We start from the raw sequence: 16,554 nt of genomic DNA, 5'->3' as shown, positions 1-16,554 counted from the left end.
CTAAACTATAGCATACGATTACTTATACCAAGTATCCTTGTTATGCCTTAAATTGGGACCCCCACCCTAACACAATGATGATGTTATTATGTTCCTTTTCCAATATCTTTTGACAAAACATCAGTCAGTTTACCACAGTAATATTACTTTGCAGTGATGTTTTCCTATTACACGCAAACCTATTCGAACAAAACGGCTCTTTAATTAACAGTATTTATGATTTCCTATTACCTCACTTAATGGAAAGCAACCATCTAATTTAAAGTTTCGTTATTGATGTGTGTCCAATTAACCTACCTATTGAAAAACAGTTAATAAGTTGTAAGTTTGAGGGTTTGTACCTAACCTAATTGAAACCAACGTTACTTAAAAGATTCATATATTTATCCTGATTTAACACCTTACCTTATTGAAACCAAAAACAGCAACAACAGTATGTAGTGATGTGGTTCCCCTGTACTACCTTAAGTTTTAAAAGCAACACAGTCTAAATAAATTTGAGACTTTTCCTTTACACCTTATGGAAAAAACCAGTCTAATTTTATTAAACAAGTTATGTTATGGATTGGTTCTCCTTCGCACTACCTTATTTGAACAAAACAAACAGTTCTAATTAATTATTTTTTGATGTTGTCCTGACGACTACCTTATTGAAAAACAACCAGTCTAAATTAAATATTTGTATGAGGGTCCTTACACCTTACTATGAAAAACCAAAACAGTTCTATAAAAATTTAAAGATGGTGTCCTGGGGACAGGCCTAACCTTATTGAAAGCACAGTTCTAATAATTATTTCTGATGTTCCTGTTCACCTACCTTAATTGAAAAAGCCCCAAAACAGTCTAACATAAAAAATATTTAATCGATGTCGTGTTCCTAGTTAACCTTACCCTTATTTGACAAAAAGGGGGCAACATATTTAAAATATTGTAGTTTAATGTTTTCTGGTTACCTTCTTACCTTATTGAAAAGCAACAGTCTTAAAAAAAAATGTATTGTTTTGTTCAAGGAAGCAAACCTCTCACCTTACAACGGCTCGTAATATTGAATTAACATAAAACTGCGGATCTAAACAATACCAGATGCCTTGCCGGCAAGGGGGGGGCAAACGAAACACTGCATCAAAAATAATTTAGATTTCAAGAGTTCACCTGAATTTAATAAAATTTGCTTTCCCTTCTTTTCGCCTTGTCCTTTTCAACTGTTCCTGTTTAGAAAAAGAAATTTTAAAGAACGTAATTTACTTTGGGATTACGGCCCAAGATGATTCAACAAACAGACAACACTACACAACTCAACCATTCACTCCACCTCCAACACACTCCCCAAACACTCACAACACTCAACACAATTACCCACACATGACAACCACTGACAACACCTTCAAAAAAAAATGTTCAACTCAACCACCCCACTTCCACACCCCATCTGGGACACAATACCAGGTTCCCTCACAACACTCAAAAACAACTCACCCACTCCACAACACTCCACACACTCAAACATCAAACAACTCAACACCAATCAACACACACAACACCACCCAACCAGCCACGGCACTCGCAAGTTTAAATACATCAATAATTTTTACCAATTCTCAAGCTGTTTTTACATCAAGGTGTGGTTGGACCACCTTAAAAAAGTCGCTAAATATAGTTGTGTAAATTCCTTTCAATCCAGTTTAATCCCCACCAACCATATTACACTTGTAGGCTCCCTATTAGAAACTGCCCATGGCCAACAAGGGAAGCGAGTCCATAACATTTCCACAAAAAATCATCTTCAACTTTACTCTTTTTTGGGAGTTCTTATTTATTTGCGATATTAAAAATTAAAATTGCTCAAAAAAAAAAACAACATTTCCATAAAAAAAGTGCCAAGAGAATTCATTCTATAGCTTGCATCTTGTGATACGATAAACAACTAGCATCATGTTGACCTTCCTCACCTGTATAAACCCTTTTCCTGTCCACTTTTACCTATATCACACGTGACCATACCCTTCTATAACAAAAACAAGTAAAATAAACCCTTGACATACAACCATAACACAAAAACACATTAAGACAGGCCAAAAACTGCTTTCCCTACCCCACATTTCCAATATGTGATTGGAACCATTTCTCTGAAACACCACAGGCCATGAATTGGTAACCCCCACCATGGTGTAAACCAACTTTCCCATGTTAAAAGGTTTTGTCTAGTTTCTTTTAATGGAAGCTGTTACTTGGGAGGTTGCTGCACTCACTTTGTGACACGCCCACGCACCGCACAACACCACACAAAGAGATCTTTGATTCTACAGGCTCTATTTATCTATTCTTGATATTTTGTTCCATCGTGGTCGGATGCTGCAAGTAAGGGGAGATCTAGTTAATCAGCAACTGGCCCCATAAACAGCACGGCACGTTCTTCTCATTCATTTGTAATCAAGAGGCTGATAAAATATGCCATGTCATTCTCTATCTGGCAAATGAGAGGAGATGGACTGCACAACTTCTTTATTAATAAAGAAAACAATTTAATGATTTGAAATTCCAAAATTTTGGCTAATCCAACTACACCAAGCTTTGGAACACACCCACACTTTCCCACCAAACCATGCCACCAGGTCTTTTCACAAGTTTTTCCCCAGTCCAGAAACAAATTTCAAAAAGTTACATTAATTCCAGAGCCCATTAGAGAGATCATGAACTTCCTTTCCCATGTTATTATTAAGCGCTCAATTGACAGCAAACCTTGTCACGGCCTCTCCATATTGTTGACCTAACTTTGTTTTGTTATGTTAACTGGAACAAATTAATATGTGAAATAAAGACGCAAACCAACACACCACCAACGTTGTAAATCTTTGATTTCGTTAATTTACTAATTATTCCCAGTAAAGACTAGGTCTTTCATAGTTGTCGGGCCTCCTTATTCAGAGGTTGTCTAAATGGGAGACTTCTTCCCACCTCTTCTTGATTTCAAGGGTTTGGGTTAAAATTGACTCCTTAGGGCACTCTCTATTCAGGGTGTGTAAAACTTCCTGCAACCTCTCTGATTCCAGATTGTTTAAATGGGGACTCTGACACCTCCTTGATCAGAGTTGGGTAAAGGGAACTCATGCACCTTCTACTGATTCAATGGGTTGTAATGTTACTCTTGCACCCTCTCTGATTTCAAGGTTTGTTAAATTGGAACTCCTTGCGCCTCATTCAAGAGGGGCTTTGTGTTAAATAACTCCGCCCTCTCTGGATTCAGAAGTATGGGAACAATTTACTTTCCTACAACCTCTTTCTTGTTCAGAGGGTGGGTAAAATGCTCCTGGCCTCTTGATTTCAGAGGTGGTTTAAAAAGAAACTCTTTGCACCTCTCTTGAATTCAGAACGTAAATGATTCCTTGCCACCTCTCTGATTCATGTCGTTTTTTAAATGCGAGAAGAAACACATTCATTAAATTGCATTTTCAGTTGGCAACAACTGGGACTAAAGTTCCCCCCTTTCCCTTTGCTTTCCTAACCTAATATAATAAAATCCAACCAACGTGTTAAAAAACCCCTTTGCTGATCCTTGTTTGTGGATCTTTAAAAATTAGCTGTCCAAAATGTACTAATGTTTCCCTATTTAGCGCAAGCCTACTTTGAGGACCAAGCCATAGGTTTTAGGCCCATGTTGGCACTATGGTAGGGATGGCTCCTTTTGGAAACTCCACTAAAATGTTGGAATCCTAAATTCTGGCCCATTTGAATTAATGACATTGTTTGGTTCCTTCGGAATCGCTTCGTTAAAAACATCAAGTATCTATATGTGCCTCTTTACTTAAGCAGAAAAAACACTACCTCATCACATGACTAAACCATATTATTTCTCATGGAAGGCCTGTAATCACAATACAATTAATTTATCTCAAAAAAACCTATTTTTCAGACAAGTTCTGGATTTGTTTTATGTGTATTCACGCAATTATGAATTTCTTGTAAAACAAAATTCTATATTGACTTCAATCAGAAGTGCCTTATCCTTGGGACCTACAAAAACTTTTTACTTCTAAGCTGTCCAAATTGCATTATTTCTGGAAACCGTACATGAAAAATGACAGCCTTTGATAAAAGACTGTTGAATATTTCACAGTGGACCTTAAACTCCTATTTCCTTAGGCAAAGACTAATACAAGGCCACCCACATTCACAAAACTGTTATTTTAAAGCTATATAAAATAGGAACAAAGACACGAAATTCTAACCTACTTAGAAATATTTTAATGTAACTATCATGAACTTCCTTTCTTATCGTGAAAGTTTTATAGTTTTTAAATTTAACTATTCCATCCCGATGGCCCCACAAGGTTTACCCCAATTGCCTTCACTAGAAAAGCCCATATAGATTTGACCCACCAAACCCCCAATAAACAAACTCCCAAGGGTAAAATTCGTTATTGGGACCACCCCAATCTGCCCCACCATCTTCGAGTCAGGTTCAGCAGATTTAACACATTCTGAGGAACCCAGCCCCAACCCATGTTCCACCCCCACCAATCCTTACGGCCCCTGGGCAACGGCTTCCTAACCCATCCCGCAAACCAGTAGCCATTACTACCCGCCCCTGCCAACTGGGGCTTTCCTACCGTCCTGCAACCCCAAAGATCATTCCCTACCAGTAACAAGGACTGGACCCAAAAGTCCAGTTCCTACTCCCGAGCAACAAGGCATTCCAAACCCTCCCACTGCAAAAACTAAGTCCATTCCTAACCCGTTTCCCAGGCAAAACCCAAAAAACACTAACTCCGGCCCACCATCACAGTCCTCTACATCCCTGCAAAACCCTCCCCACCATCCCTGGCAAACCATTCCGTTCAGCGCCCTCACCAGCGGCCTTACCGCTCGGCCAATACTTGCCAGGCTTACCTACGCGGCCCCTGGGCAAAAAACAAGCTCCCACTACGCTCCCAACCCACTGCCAGGGGCTCTTTACTCAATCCCCTTGGCAAAAAAACAGCTACCTACACCCACTTCCCCACCCACCAACCCCTACCCAACTACAACCAACAGCTTCCCACCAACCCCACCCACCAGCACCAGTATTCCATGCTCCCTCTGTCTTAAAACTTGACTCATAGGAAAGGGCCCTGGGCCTTTCTTTTCCCTTTCCTACGAACTGCCCCCACAACTTTCACTGGGACACCCTTAAAAAGGTATTCTCTAATGTTCGTATACATACTATTACCACTAAGTGATTACACGATAAGAATAAAGGCAGTGTATTGGCCAACCTTAAAAGTGGAACCACTTTGTAATATTTTCCCTTAAATAAATTGCTGCACCGGATTTTAAATTTGATGGAACAACCATCCACATAGAATTAATCACCAGATAAATTATTGTTGTAAAGATTAAGCTTCGGGCTTTTTTACCACCTTCCGAAGTGCATAGTAGTTCTTCTTCTCCTTCCCTCTCGGGTTCCTGCTTCCCTGTTCTTCGGACACAACCCCAGCCCCCCCTTTTTCCTTCCCACCTTTCATGTGCGGCAGCATACCATTTCCCTCCATGCGTTTATTACCTCTCCCACATGTGAGCTTTCAATATTCACTCTTATTTACCAAAAAAGAACAGCAATGCTTCCACATGATGCTAATTAAACCAGATTCTTTACGTATAACTATTATTTTTATCTCTGCTAACCAAAATGCAAATTAGTTATTACGTAGCTAGCGCATGGATCTTAACATATGATCGTAATCGCTAACGTAGCTAAATGCTTTGAGCTAAATAACTCTAGTTGGCAAGGCAAACGTTAGAGCTATACAGTTCTACCATAGTGATCAGCATTTTTGTCTATATCATGTTTCTATCAGGTAGCCTATTTTTTTATATTTGTCAAAAAAAATATTAACATACATTAAATGAATAAGTCGTGAAACCACTGACAACAACTTTGTTCCTACCCTGTCATAACTTCTACCTGGCTTTCCATTGTTTTCATTGCAAAACAACACACAAACCATAGCAATTACAATGATCACTTCTATTTAGATTCAAAACCGTTTACACCAGTTTTTATTAAAATCGCAAGTTCCAATCGCAAATATATTTTTTTCCATATCGCCCCATAAACAACCTGAGCTTTACCATTAAATCTCAAACATTTGTGACGAAAAAGAGAAAAGTCATAATTTCACTCCGGTAAAAAAAAACTTATTCTTTCTCATAGAGTATGCTTCAAAATGCATTAGGATTCCAATCCGGCCCAATGATAGCTATGTCACAATCAATAAAAAATAATTTGTGCCTTCCACTCTTTTAAAGATAGAAGCAACCAGTCTACCAATGAAAACATGATAATTCCAGCCCTGATATTGGGGGCATCTTTCTATGTGTATGCTATTCTCTGTATTCAGTTATTTCGGTCTCCTCTGAAGGAAGTAGCTTCTAATACCATTCACCTTTCACATATTCCATTTGCCACTTCAAACCTTGGCCCGTGTTTACTCTAATAATCTTCCCTTTAGCAATGTGCCATCCTGCACGTTATCCAACAAACTTAAGGGGAATCCCGCGTAACCACCAAAACCCAAGCACCAAAGGGAACTTGTCTTCGGTTAGGCTCAGCCATTTCAGCTTGAACAATATAGACTTCACCAACTTCTCCAACGCCACACATGTCTTCAGTTCAATTCCCTTCTGTACCTACCAGCCACTCTTTAGGAATCACTCCACTGCCTTATAAACCAAAGGCCTCAGAGGAAAAAGATAATTTACACAATGGAATTAGGTTAAAAATCATTAAATCCACACTTAGTACTCCCACCACTCTGCGACTTCCCACACTTTGATACCCCTTCCCGACATAGTGGGCCGCATGTCAAGAAGTACTACAACCTTATACGATAGTAGCGTTCAATTTAGCTGGACATAAAGCCCCATTAACACCAGTTACAGTTGATGAGAAAACAGACAGAAAACTGAGAAGGAGAGGAGAGGAGAAAACAAAGAGAGAAGAAAGAAAAACCAAGAGAAGGAATAAGAGAGAGAGAACAAGAAAGCGGAAAAAAAGAAAACCCACAGAGACAGACCAAACAGGGAACAGGACGGTTTTAGTATTATAAGAGTATGTCCAATAGTCCATAAAGACAGACAGACAGACAGGTTTAGTATTATAAAGGATGTCAATTATTCATAGTGCGTCTAATGAAAGGATCCATACGAGCCGCTTGGCGTTGATCATCCCAAAGCTCGCCCATGATCACATTTAACCCTCGCTGCAAATGAGAGTATGACCTTGGTACTCACATCGCAGATGCCAGATTCTGTGTCTAACTCCCTYCATCCCCCCACACCACCCTACTACCACCCTGCCACTCTGAACTCTTTGGATTCTGTGTCTGACCCCTCCATCCCCACCTCCCACCTACTACCACCCTGCTACTGCAAACCTTTATCATTTGACAGCAATAGAGAAATTGAGACCCTGGAGATGTGAGAGAGGGTGGAAGGGAAGGGCTGAGTTTCCCCTCTCAGCTAGAGAGAGAGGAATGAGAACTAATGATACCTGACACCTCCCTGGCTGTAGGTGCTATCGAGAACCAAAAATGGTTATTCGGTTGTCCCCATAGGAGAACCCTTTGACAAACCCCTTTTGGTTCCAGGTTTAACCCTTTGGGTTCCATGTAGAACCTTTTCCACAGGGTTTTACCTGGAACCAAAAAGAGTTCTACCTGGAACCAAAAAGAGTTCGGCAAAGGGTTCTCCTATGGGGACAACCGAATAACCCTTTTGGAAGCCTTTTTTCTAAGAGTGAACGGGTCTCTCTGGTCTTCCCTGGCTAGCACACTTACTGGCTACTTACTAGAGCTGTCTACTGTCTTACTACACATACTGGCTACTGACTAGAGCCACTGTCCTATGAGCAGGGTTGGGTCAATACCATTTACATTTCAGTCAATTCAAAAAGTTCACTGAAATTCCAATTCTCTTTGGAATTTGGTTTTGGTTAACTTTCTCTTTGGAATTGGAATTTGGTTTACTTTCTGTATTGACTCGAATTGAAATGGAATTGACCCCAATCCTGCTTCCGAGGCATAAACACATGCTAGGGTACTGAGTAGGGTTGGTACTATAGAAATATAATTACTAGAACGGTACGCCACATTCAAGTCAACATGTACACATGTGGGGTACTGAGTAGGGTTGGCACTATAGAAATATAATTGCTAGAACGGTACGCCACATTCAAGTCAACATGTACACATGCTAGGGTACTGAGTATGGTTAGTACTATAGAAATGTAATTACTAGAACGGTACGCCACATTAAGGTCAACATGTACACATGCTAGGGTACTGAGTAGGGTTAGCACTATAGAAATATAATTACTTGAACGGTACGCCACATTAAAACTTCTTATGGCTGCATCCCGCTACCGGGATCGATATGACAGCAGCCAGATAAAGTGCAGGGCGCCAAATAAAAAAAACAGAAATCTCATAATTAAAATTCCTCAAACCTACATGTGTCTTATATCATTTTAAAGGTATTCTTGTTGTTAATCCCACCAAAGTGYCCGATTTCAAATATGCTTTTCAGCGAAAGCACTACAAACGATTATGTTAGGTCACCATCAAACCACAATAAGNCGCTAGTGAAAGTGCAAGGCGCCAAATTCAAACAAACAGAAATCTCATAATTAAAATTCCTCAAACATACATGTGTCTTATATCATTTTAAAGTAATCGGTTTAATACCCACCAAAGTGTCCGATTTCAATATGCTTTTCAGCGAAAGCACACAAACGATTATGTTAGGTCACCACCAAACCACAATAAGCACAGCCATTTTTCCAGCGAAAGATAGCTTTCACAAAAACAGAAATAGAGATAAAATTATCACTAACCTTTGATTATCTTCTCAGATGACACTCATAGGACTTCATGTTACACAATACAGCATGTTTTGTATGATAAAGTTCAATTTATAACAAAAAAATCGGTAGTTTACTATGGTGCGTTACATTCACTAGTTCCAAAAACATCAAGGATTTGCATAGCCACATCGTTTCAACAGAAATACTCATCATAAATGTAGATGATAATACAAGTTTATACACATGGAATTATAGATATACCTCTCCTTAATGCAACCGCGTGTGCAGATTTTAAAAAACTTTACGGAAAAAGCAAAATCATGCAATAAATCTGAGACGGAGCTCAGAACAATAGCAAATTAGCCGCCATTTGTGGGGTCAACAGAAACCAGAAAATACATGATAAATGTTTCCTTACCTTTGATGAACTTCATCAGAATGCAGTCCTAGGAATCCCAGGTCCACAATAAAATGCTTGATTTGTTCAATAATGTCCGTTATTAGTCCAATTTAGCTACTTTGGTTAGCCGTTTGGGTAAGAAAGTCCAAACAATTATGAAAACCTATAAGGGTCCATCAATAGCGCGTCCAGGCACCATCTATGTATAAACGTGGTACGAAATGTCACAAAAGTTCCGGTAACAGTCAGTAGAAACATGCTCAATACCGATTGCTATAATCAATCGTTAAAATGTTTGTAAATCTTTGAATACGTTCTCCCATTGAACCCGCATGATGAAAGAGCATGGTCAGCTCGTGTGGCGACCTGACTTGAATTCCTGTCTCCTTCGGCCCTTTCTTCTACTCTATAGCACTCATCAGGCACAAAGACGTGCCTATTGGACTGTTTGCACATACTTATGAGAAGCTGTAGAACGGTGAAAAACGCTCAATTCAATACTCTCGCCTGTTAATTTCAATGAGAAGCGTTGGGTGAAAATCCTAGCGCCACCTCAAGATAAAAGAATTCTACGACAGGACGTGATTACTTCTCAGGTTTGTTGGCCTGCCATAGAGTCTTGTTAATACTCACAGACTAGTAATTCAAACAGTTTTAATAACTTCAGATGTGTCCCTTCTATCCAATACGAATAATAATATGCTATATTGACTGGGACTGAGGAAGGCAGGCAGTTACTATGGCACCGTCTAGTGCACCGTTTTCATCCAATTCTCAACTCCATACTGCGCCCCTGCAACCACAACTGCAAGTGAACATTTTAACAACGGCCCGTATCAAAAAAAAAAAAAGGGGGAGGCCAGAACAGAGGGCCAAAAACAAGAATTAACACAGCGGCACGCTACTAGAGAGCTGTGCGTGTTGGCTGACCAGGCTGGCAAAGTGGTCTTCAATTACTGACTTTTCAAACCTTCCAGTCTGACCACCGTTAGTCACCCCAGAACGCCCAATGGAAATCTCTGTCAACCATTCTACTATATACATCCCAGTAGGCACTTATTCGCCATCTTAGCCACTTAAAATGGCTTTGACAAGTCCGGCACATGGTTCACTATCCCAACAGCCTACGTCAAACAGCGCATCATCCCAAAAACCCTCTACTCTTGGCATCCACGTCCAATTCGCCAAATGACGCTTCCAGACAACAGTTTTCATGCACAGATTAACTACGCATCTAATATTGTCACCGCACACTAACCAATCACGCCACCTGGACATAAAGGGAATACATATTGCAAGAATGCTAAATATTTCATTGACGAGAAGCCTCACGCATTCAACACCGTAGTTCCCCTCCAGGTTCCATCACCAAAAACCCAGGACCCGTGGGACTGAACATGCTCCCTCTGCAACGTGGATCCTGGAATCCTGAAGACCGCCTCCAGGCTCAGCTAAGGTTTAGCAACAACTCGATCCGCAACCACTGACCATCAACCGATGGGCTCCTCAGGGAGGAGTAGTTGCCCTTAGTCACCCTCCATAGTACTAGCCTTCGTCATTACCGGCCACGGACTGGTGTGATCCGCCCACATCTACTTTCCAACACGATCTTCAAGATTTGTGACGAACACGGAGCTATCGGTTGGACTGATCATCTTAGCAACGGATGAGCCAAAAGATGTTAGAAGACCTGAAGAGTGTACCCAAGACACCAGGTGCCAGGACAAATATGATTCTTACTCCCTCAACACGTCAGCAAAGATAAAGTGTAGGCTGATCCCGTCAATGTATGTAGGTGCTGAGCAGGCCCCCAACCATATCACGGTGCTGTAAGCGAGCGACAGGAACAAGGCTCCAGTGAGGAGTCAAGCTTTCCCTCTGTTCCACATCACTAAGGATGCAAGCACATAACATCTGGTCCACCAACTTCCACATGATTGCGAGCTCCAGCTGCCACTCCCATGTACCCCGTATACCAGCGGGGGCTATGCGGATGTCATAAGAAAGGCCCAACATATTTTTCAAGATCTCTCCAGCCAACTCTAGAGGCATCGCTCTGTTCTAATCTTTATGCGCACAGAGCAAGTGGGCATTGATTAGCAAACGAGACGAAGAGAGGATCACTTGGAGAAACTTGAGTGTATGTGAGTGCAGACAGTTTTCACCACGAACCTCACCATCTCCCACTCATCCATATAGTTTTAGTATGCTAAAGGAATAGTTTCGCCCACAGTAGAAATTTGAGCAGAACAATCAGCAGAATTCATATTTATGAATCAATTGAAGAAACAACTGCCCACTAACTCATGGTAAAACTAATAATGTGTCTACATGCGGTGAGACGCGAGATTGGCGAGTACACGGGAGCGAGATGGTTTGAGGTCTCTGGATATTTTATTGTAAAAACCAAGAGTGGCTATGCCAAAGAGAGACAGGTTAGTGGACCAAGCAAAATATCACAATAAACCAGTCTCATGATCGTCCAGAAGGTATAACAGTGCTCTAGTGGCAGGCAGGCTCGATGATCAGGCGAGGCTGATAATGATCAGGCAGGCGGGGCTAAACATGGTTCGGGCGGGCTATAAGGCGTATGTTCAGAACCGGGAACTCCAAGCGTCAAGCGAGCTAGGAAAAACTAGAGACTTCGGAAAAAGGCGAGAGAGAGCAAACGCCGAAAAAACTCGACGGCCTGTTGGACTTTGACAAGAACGAACTGGCAACACAGACCAAACAGAGAATAAAGCAGAGCTGATAAACACTGTAGGGGCTAATAGGGAAGACTGCTGAGGTGACCTACCTGCTCTAGGCTGGTGTGAATGACAATCACCGTGAAGCTAAAGGACAGGTGATAACAGATTCAGGGTGTGAACAATAAGGCTATTGTATACTCAACAGATTATCGATGATTGGCTCTCTTGATTTGTAATTTCTCTGTACCATCATTTATTTACTAGGGCTGGGGAACATCATTAGAGCTGGTTAGGGTTTGACAAATGGACATCTCCTGACCAGGCTGCTGGACTGGACACCTAGCTCAACATATAAGCTACACTATACCGGGACACTGCTGATAATAATGAGAGCATCATACTGAGACGTGCAATATAAGTTCAACTACTGCGATACAACACAGCAGGCACAACAAATGAGAGCGAGGTAGTGTTCAAACGAACACGCCACATCTTTACTCCTGCGTCACAGACACAATTTTCCAGACCTAGCAGATCGCTAGAACGAGGCTTTTAGCGGGATGCAGCCATAAGAAGTTGTTAACCTGTTGAAAGGTCTTACTCACATCGGCTACAGAAAGCGAGATCACACAATCGTCCGGAACAGCTGGTGCTCTCATGCATGGTTCAGTGTGTTGCATGCCGCAAACAGTAGGCTCACGTCGCTGGGAAGSTCGTGGCAGGGTTTCCCTTTGTAATCTGTGATAGTTTGCAAGCCCTGCCAAATCCGTTGAGTGCCAGAGCCAGCAAAGTTTTGTGATTTATTGGAGGTTGTAGSGAGACCGGATTAGTGTCCCACTCCTTGAAAGCGGCAGCTCTAGCCTTTAGCTCAGTGCAGATGTTGCCTGTAATCCATGGCTTCTGGTTTGGGTATGTACGGTAACTGTGGGGATGATGTTTTTGTTGCACTTATTAATGATGCCGGTGACTGATGTGGTAAACTCCTCAATGTTATCGGATGAATCCCRGAACATATTCCAGTCTGTAGCTTAGCATTAGCTTCATTGGACAACTTCTTGTTTTAGTTTTTGCTTTTAAGCAGGAGGATAGAGTTATGGTCTTATTCCCCAAAGGGAAGGTGATGGACGGCCTTGTATGCGTTTCTTTGTGTGGAGTAAAAGTGATTTAGAGTTTTGCCGCCTCTAGTTGCAGAGGTGATAAAAATTTGGTAAAAATAATTTCATTTTCTCTGCATTAAAATCACCTGCCTTGAGAAACGTTGCCTCTGAATGAGCATTTTCTTGTTTCTTGTCTATGTCCCTATACAGATTCTTGTATGYGGTCTTAGTGCCACCATTGGTTTGTGGTGGCAAATAGACATCTATGAAAAATCTAGATGAAAACTCTCTCTGTAAATAGGATGGTCTGCAGCTTATAAATGAGGTATTTTAACTCCGGCGAGTAAAAACATTAGAAATTGTGCACCAGCTGTTCTTAACAAAGAGACACACCCCTCCTCCCTTCGTCTGCCGTCTGGTCTTAACCATGAATAGAAAAACCAGTGAGATGTATATTCATGTCCTTGCTCAGCCGTGACTCTGAGAAACATAGGATATTACAGGTCCCGTTGATAGGATAGTCTGGAACGGAGATAATCCACTACTACACTGTCCAAAACACAATTTACACTCAATATATTTCTCTTTCAGTGAAGTCACAGCTATCACAGAGCCATGTATTTTGGACTGCAGCCTCCTCACTGTTAGCTTGGGTACATGTGGGAACAAGCATCCTCATTGGTGATTTGCAGACAGCAGTATGGCACAATGTTAGGGATTCGGAACTGACTTAAAACTTGGATGTTGTTGGTGCAGGTGTAGCGGAGTTGGTTAGCTTCGTGCTGTTTAGTTAGGGTAATGTTCAGAATGCTAGCCTTTGGAGTGCGAATTGTGTTGTTGACACTAGATCAATTCCCGTGTTGGTTGTACCAGAATGGTCTATATTCCACAGGTTCCAAATTAGTCACCAAAGTGATGTGATGGCCTAATGAGAAGATACTATATTTAGCGTATGTTTTACTCCTAGTGTGTATGCATGGAAAGAAGTGGGGATAGAATGACTAGTCAATATGTATGAGCAGATACTGTAATTAGTTGGATGGACCTCCTGGCCTCTTGTTCTCCGTTTCCCTGAGGCCCCTAGGGGCCCTTAACTGGAGCCATCCATCCAAAATGGTGGTTTGAATTTAAATAACTCCCCCACCCGTAATCCCCATCCTCTTATTGGCCTGCTGACTGGACCCTTCACGCAAGCCTAGCATTCTCATTGGCCCCCAACAACCACTTCCTAATATTTAATTACCTGACGTCAACAACCAAAAAATCTCTCCCAGATTCTAATTGGCCGATAGAGAGGCGTTGCCCCAAGGTTAGGTACCACAATTCCACTGTGCGGACGGTATTGCGAGGAGCCCAAGGACATATGGATGAATTGCCAGTTAATTGAATGCCGCTTCAGATTACATGGATGGCAGCCCCGGATGAGCAGTGGCCTGATGACAGAGACACAGAACCAGGAAAGAGACGATAGGATCCCATTCCGGCATCGCCCCCCGTGCCCCCTGTGACATCACATATGTAGACCTACCCACCAACCAATATACTGTAGGTTGTCCAAGTTCATACAGTGTCAGACCTCGGTTCAAATATTATTTGAAATCTTTGAGTGTTGGCTCTTGTCTGCCTGGAGTGCCAGGTGGGCGGGGTTTAACATGTTGGGACTATTCTATGGGTCCATTAAGACAGGCAAACTCAATCAAGCACATATCAATTATTTGAAATTATTTTGAGTAGTATTTGAACCCAGGTCTGTACATATGGGCGAGGGGAGGGCGAGGTATGGTATTGGTGAACAACATGGTGTTCTGTATTGTAGGAGCAAGGGAAAGTCCTGTTTAGAATAGATAGATTTGTAATTGACAGTGGGAACAAGTTGAGGCTGGCCGCTTGCTGTTTCAGACCGAGAGATCGACGGAATGTAACAACATGGATGCCATGTATACTGAAAATATGTTGAATAATACAACGGGTATCAGTCATTAGCATCTTTGGGTGCTCCCTAGTGGTGCAGCGGTMTAAGGCACTGCATCTCAGTGCTAGAGGCGTCACTACAGACACCCTGGTTTGAATCCAGGCTGTATCACAACCGGCTGTGATTGGGAGTCCCATAGGGCGGTGCACAATTGGCCAAGCGTCGTCTGGGTTTGGCCGGTGTAGGCCGTCATTGTAAATAGGRATATTTGTTAAATAAAGGTTACAAGTAAACATACAGAAAACCTTTTAATTTATTATGAGGAGGTTGTTTATGGGGCAAGTAAAAAAATTTAGCACATAGAAATATACAAGGTTCATTAGTGTAACATATGAGTTATATGAAAGGGTTCTGGACTAGGTTATCAAAATGGTAAACAAAATAACAATCCAGGAGGAAAAGTAAACAATAACAGATACAACAGAGAGAAAACCCCTCTGAATATTTAAGAGCAGGTGTAAACATTTGTAGCATGATGCGTCTGAAATGTCAACCATTTGTTTTTGTTGGTGTTGACTTCCTTCTGCCATTCAGTCTGGTCAGTTGAAGCCTGGGTTGTATTCATTAGAGCACAGCGTAGCAAAGTATTTGATAGAAAATGTGCTTCTTTTTTTTATTGAACAAGTTCAGGTTGTCCCTCCTTTTTCAGTCCTTTTTCTTCCGTTTGGTGGCTAATTTTTAGATTTCAGTTATTTAGCAGACATTTTTATCCAGAGCAACTTACAGGAACAATTATGGTTAAGTGCCTTGTTCAAGGGCGCATCAGATTTTTTACCTAGTAGGCTAGGGGATTCAAACCAGTTGACCTTTCGGTTACTGGTACAACACTCTTAACCGCTAGGCTACTTGACGCCATAAAGAATACGACCCAGACTTTCATGGTATCCCTGCATAGACCAACCAGGCAGCCCGGCACCCTGACGKTCGAGGTTCTATGATGTCATCAACACTAGACTCCACTGATCTCCTCCATGGCCAGCTTCTCATCCCGACCCCCTGCGATCCTGGGGGGTTTCTCTTGTCCCTCGATGATGACACGCCCACACACGCTGAGTCTGGGTTCGTGTGGCCGTGCCTGGCGCAGGTCACTGGACGGAGTGGTCATCCCTTTAGGATTCTGGGAGGAAGGACATGGTCAAAACACTGAAGAAAAACCACAATACCCACATTCATGCACACACCCACAAAAGCGCACGCACGCACGCACGCACGCACGCACGCACGCACGCACGCACGCACGCACACACACACACACACACAGATATTAAAATGTATACACATACACCTCCCCCACCCACCCCTAAACCAACACATCTATAAGTAGACACCCAGTAGGTGCCTGGTGGGTGATGATAGAGTGACGGTAGGTGAGGTATAGACACTCACCCTCCACAGACACAGCAGAATGAAGACAGGGATGCACATCAGCGGGGTGAGGATGAAGGAGGAGAGGCCACTCGGGATGCCCAGGGCCCAGGTGCGTACTCTATTTAGATTGGTTGATGAACTGGTCAGTGTGTCATACCACCAGGGTGATCTGAGGAGCACAGGAAGAG

The 16,554-nt window shown here is 42.1% G+C and overlaps 1 protein-coding gene across 1 annotated transcript in view; it reads left to right on the top strand.

Annotated features, from left to right (window-relative positions):
• Positions 1-10,726, top strand: part of LOC112077842 (uncharacterized) — a 28,320-nt gene extending 17,594 nt beyond the window's left edge. Inside the window, exon 5 of the mRNA XM_070441851.1 lies at positions 10,599-10,726. Within this exon, the coding sequence (XP_070297952.1) occupies positions 10,599-10,726 (128 nt within the window). The remainder of the gene's footprint in view (positions 1-10,598) is intronic.
• Positions 10,727-16,554: the final 5,828 nt, after the last annotated feature.

Source organism: Salvelinus sp. IW2-2015, unplaced genomic scaffold, assembly GCF_002910315.2.
Source record: "Salvelinus sp. IW2-2015 unplaced genomic scaffold, ASM291031v2 Un_scaffold4967, whole genome shotgun sequence".
In the NCBI taxonomy this organism is placed as follows: domain Eukaryota; kingdom Metazoa; phylum Chordata; class Actinopteri; order Salmoniformes; family Salmonidae; genus Salvelinus; species Salvelinus sp. IW2-2015.
This window is presented reverse-complemented; position numbering and strand designations above follow the sequence as displayed.